General features: G+C 34.3%; 1 protein-coding gene across 3 annotated transcripts; it reads right to left on the reverse strand.

Moving 5' to 3' along the window:
* Positions 1 to 957: 957 nt before the first annotated feature.
* Positions 958 to 3,714, reverse strand: LOC107046652. Of its 3 annotated transcripts, none has more exons than XR_001461585.1 (5): positions 3,499 to 3,714; positions 2,998 to 3,230; positions 2,595 to 2,687; positions 2,457 to 2,510; positions 958 to 1,838 (listed from the first exon to the last, which is right to left on the reverse strand). XR_001461585.1 is itself a non-coding variant. In XM_015269312.1 (5 exons), the coding sequence occupies exons 2-5, from the start codon at positions 3,149 to 3,151 to the stop codon at positions 1,660 to 1,662; spliced, it is 396 nt and encodes a 131-aa protein (XP_015124798.1). In that variant the 5' UTR covers positions 3,152 to 3,230; positions 3,499 to 3,714; the 3' UTR covers positions 958 to 1,659. The 3 variants fall into 3 exon arrangements, 1 of the variants encoding a protein (XP_015124798.1); XM_015269312.1 differs by having other exon boundaries at positions 3,082 to 3,230; XR_001461586.1 differs by lacking the exon at positions 2,457 to 2,510.
* Positions 3,715 to 4,515: the final 801 nt, after the last annotated feature.

Consider the following 4,515-nt stretch of genomic DNA (forward strand, 5'->3'; position numbering starts at 1 on the left):
CGGGTTCGACTCCCGGCTGGGTGAAGCAGAAATTTTTTCTCTCTAAATTCTAATTCTCTTAGAATTTTTCTTTTATACATATATACATGAGTTTAGAAGGAGCATTGATAATTTCATTTTTTACCACATTGCCAAATGGTCGATAATGTAGGGAACATTTTCATAAAATTGGCTGCATTTTTTAAATATCCTACCTACTTCTCGCCTGAACATCGTTAAACAAGGAAATAGCAAAATTGGAAATTTTTTTCCGCTATGACGTGACTGATTACGGAAGAATAATGGGAAAAAATAATCAACGTTTATGTTATCTCCGAAATTTGCCAACATGAACTACTGAGGGAATAATGCTGAGTTGCTTTGGCTAGCTCAAGCATTGTACATTTTATTTTCAGGCGCCATATTTAGTAATTGGTGAACATTATTTTTACAGACAAAGAAGTATTATTGGTTATATTTCGTCCAATGAAGATGTTTGAAGATGTAAGTTCTCCAGAAAACCACATTTGACATCAGATTAAGTTATTCAACAGAACAAATCAAGTATATTCAAATTCCATATGTCGGATTTTGCGGAAGGCCATATCGAATACCCAATAAATATTTCGTTCAAAAATAGTGAAAATTGTAGTACTCGATAGGATTTTACTAAGCAAAAAAAAATAAGAATGACGATTTTCTGTAGGAAAAGCTAAAAATAATAATAACTTGATGTAGATTTTTATCATAGACGGCTCAATTAACGATAACATTCCATCAATTCGAAAAATCATCTTACATCCTAACCGAAAAAAAACAATCATAAGTTTCCAACAAAAAAAATTTTTTTTCGCTTTTTCTAGCGAAAATCGTCATTTGTTTATTTTTTTTCATTTGTAAAAACCTATCTAGTCCTACAATTTTCCATTTTTTTGAAGGAATTTTATTTTGGGTATTCGATATGCCCATTTGCAAAATCCTACGCATGGAATTTGAAAATACTTGATATCTTCGGTTAAAAGGGAAAAAAAAATTATTAAAAAATAAAAACCGGCATCTGCAAGTCTTGTAAGATATGCGTTGATAACATTCTTCTTAGTTTGAAAAGACATACCGTCAATAAGAAAAAAAGCTACCGGGAGTTTCCACGATTCATCAAGAGAAACTACAAGAAAAACTAGAGCATTTTTGGCCATTGCAAATTCATATTTTCCAGCTGCCCCAACACCAATATCTACATAGCCACGCATTTTCACATCCCTCGTGTGTTGTAATCCAGATTTTATGCCCATTTCATCTATCATCATCGCACAAATTAGGCATTTGTTCTCCTTATGGTACTCTTCACTTTTAACTTTTAAAGTATGGAAGCATTCCTCAGAGAACCCAGGCTCTGCCTCTACAGTACTATACGACGATCGTAGAACACTGGGATGAGGTAGAGCGGCTTCTAAAGTTTCTCTAACATAATTATATGCCTTGGGAGAATAAAAATGAAGGGTAAGGGCAAAACACCTTAATTGTGGAGAATATTTCTCTTTAGAAAGTTTCTGTCGCGTGATATTGACATGCATGCGTTTGAAAAGCTCGGTAGAAATATCGCCAAAACCATCGAGACTGTACCAACCATCTTCTCGAAGATGATCGGCTTCTCTAAGTGCAGCCACAATATCCTTTAGGCTATCTACTTTGCCCTGATAGCGTAAATTCTTGTTTCAATTTCTTCTTTTCTGCTAACAGCTGGTAAATTTTTACGCGAGCAGAGTTGAGTTTACGCTGAATGACATCTCCATACTCTGCATAAGTGTGGTTATGCAGAAGAACGTTGAAGAGTCCTGGTGAAACTCCACTCGTCGAATCTATAATTACAATAAAAAATTTAATCTGTACGTTGCATTCCAGCACGTATGAAAAAATTTAACAGAAAATCCTAGCAAATTCGCTAGCAAATTCTATTGGATTTCTATTGAATTTTCTATTAGGTTTTTGCCGTTTCTATTGACATGTTCGATAAGAAATATTCTATAGAAAAAGTCAATAGAAATCGATTCCCTATAGAATTTATTTGGCTCAAATTTTCCAAGTTTTTTTGTTTGATTTTCTTGAAGAAAAGGAAAAAAAAATTGAATGAAAAAAACTCAGAAAATTTGAGCTGAGAAAATTTTATGGAAAATATCTCAATAGAATATGTTTTATAGAAGAATGAGATTCTATTGACTTTTTCGATATAATATTTTCTATTGAACATGTCAATAGAAATGGAAAAAAAATAATAGAAAATTGGAGAGAAATCGAATCGATTTTTCTAGCGAATTCGCTATTCGATTTTCGATTCGATTTTCTATTTTTTATTAAATTTCGATTTGATTTTCTATTAAATTTTATCGTGGGTGATATTTTCTCTTTTTAAAAAATGATTCTAACGAATCAATATATAACCTGGAGGTTGTGAAACAAAAATCATAAAAAAAAAGAACCTGTATTTTCAAACGGCAATTGAGGGGCCGGTGATGACGGCGTTTTCCCCAATCCTGGAAAATATTTCATAGGAAAAGAATATGATAGTCATTGCAAGATTCTATGTTCTGTGATATATAAATTAAAGAAAAATTAACCCTTCGTTTGAACATTGAGAGGATGATCACTCAGTGGTGTGGAGAGCCTTTTTGGTCCTAGCCCACCTTCTGAATCTCCATCAAGCTTTATCCCTGAAAGTAGACATTTCATTGTTAATACAGTATATACGTTGGCTTATTGATATATAAGAGGGACATTCCATGCATTGACATTGATTTTGGATGATCAGACCTGCGACTTCGAATTTATTAATAGAAAGTTAATGGTCTGATGATAAGACAGTTGAAATTAGTGTTAGGCATCTCTCGATCGTCTAGAAATAATTCCAACCGTTTATCATTCAACTAATTGCTTGTCAAGAATTCCTATATTTCTTAAAATTTAAACGAGATAAAGAACATGTTCCAGTGAACATAATTAGAGGATTATGCATTAACTTACGTTTATTCAGACTGTTAATTGATTATTCAGGTAATTGCAGGGAGGAATTTTCTTTATCGTGATTGAAAATCATTGGAACAGTACCCTTCCGTAGCCTTGCCCTCTCATCACGAACATCGATTGATTCCTTCAAAAAATGCTCTGAGCAAAGCATATACCAGTCCTTTGGCGTTCAATTACTTCGGCCCATGTTCATTACCCATTGCTCTCTCAATTTTCCAACTGGCGGAAATCTAAATAACAAAATCAAAGGAAAATTTCAATCATACTGCATACTATCATCCGCAAAATAAAACGACGTTCACGCTTCCTCCGATGAATTGAAAGAAAAAAAACGAAATCACAACGAGCATGCTTTCTTCGATAAATTGAAGAGAAAGAAAAACATAATAGATATTCCCAGAAAACAATTTTTGCCAGTGCCATCTAAAATTTAACAAAACATCGGCAATTTGTCGACAAATTGTCGACATACTGTTTGCTGGGTTGTTATGTACTTACCGATGAAAGGATAAATGTTTGCTTTTCTCTTGCGTCTTCCCGCAATATTAACACATCACCAGTTTTGCAGTGTTGAATATAAATGTTAATCCTAATAAATCATAATAAAGACAAGCAACAAACAACTCCCACGCCAAAAGATTTCGGGGTTGTGTGCAAACTTTGCACTGCAAAGAGGATTGACTAAAAAAGTAGAGGCTCAGATCTCGGGGTTGGACTGACCCCAAGCGAGAAGTAATTCGACCCCAACGGAGGGATGCCGCCACGGTCGAATCTGACGGAGGGGGAACTGCCTGTGCGGGTAACTCGGCAGTAGCCACTGAAATCCTTTAATAAAAAGGAAAGCATAATAGCTGCCAAATGAGAACTCGAATTGAGAAAAGTCGAATCGATTTCTCTGGAAGTCGAACTCGAATGAGAACGAGCTTCGGGAAGTTACTGTCAGATGGCATTGCTTGGGAAATTGGCGCGAATTTCAAATCACATTTCGGATTAGAATTAGAATACAACATACAAGTACATCCTCTTATAGGTAATGTCTACTAGACGTGTAAATCGTGTATGTATCGTGGACTATGCATATGAAAAGGGAGCCCATTCAATAAAAATTCATAAATAAATGATTTGTTAAAGTTTTTCCGGTAGTGTCTACTTAAAATGCTGACTGATTTCTTTTTCTTAATTCCCGTGGTTACATGGGTTCTGCATATCATACGTGGATATTTAATGGAGATGCCTATTTCGTGTACACCGGACTGATTTTTCATGTATTGTTTAAACAAAAGGAAAATAAAAATCAATTGTCATAGGGAGAATTTTGTTCCTGAATATGCCAGACATTTTAACAAAGTTAAGTCGTTATGATATTTGCCTCCATCCCGACTAATTGTTGAGCAAATAATGATAAATGAATTCGTTCGTCATTGTTTATCATTTTTTATCAATCAAACGGTTCGGTGGCGGGAAAAATAATGAAGACCAATCTTTTTTGAAATGTCTTGAATAATGAAAAAAAAA

The sequence above is a fragment of the Diachasma alloeum genome, unplaced genomic scaffold (genome assembly GCF_001412515.2).
Source record: "Diachasma alloeum isolate Michigan unplaced genomic scaffold, Dall2.0 Dall_scaffold_01664, whole genome shotgun sequence".
In the NCBI taxonomy this organism is placed as follows: domain Eukaryota; kingdom Metazoa; phylum Arthropoda; class Insecta; order Hymenoptera; family Braconidae; genus Diachasma; species Diachasma alloeum.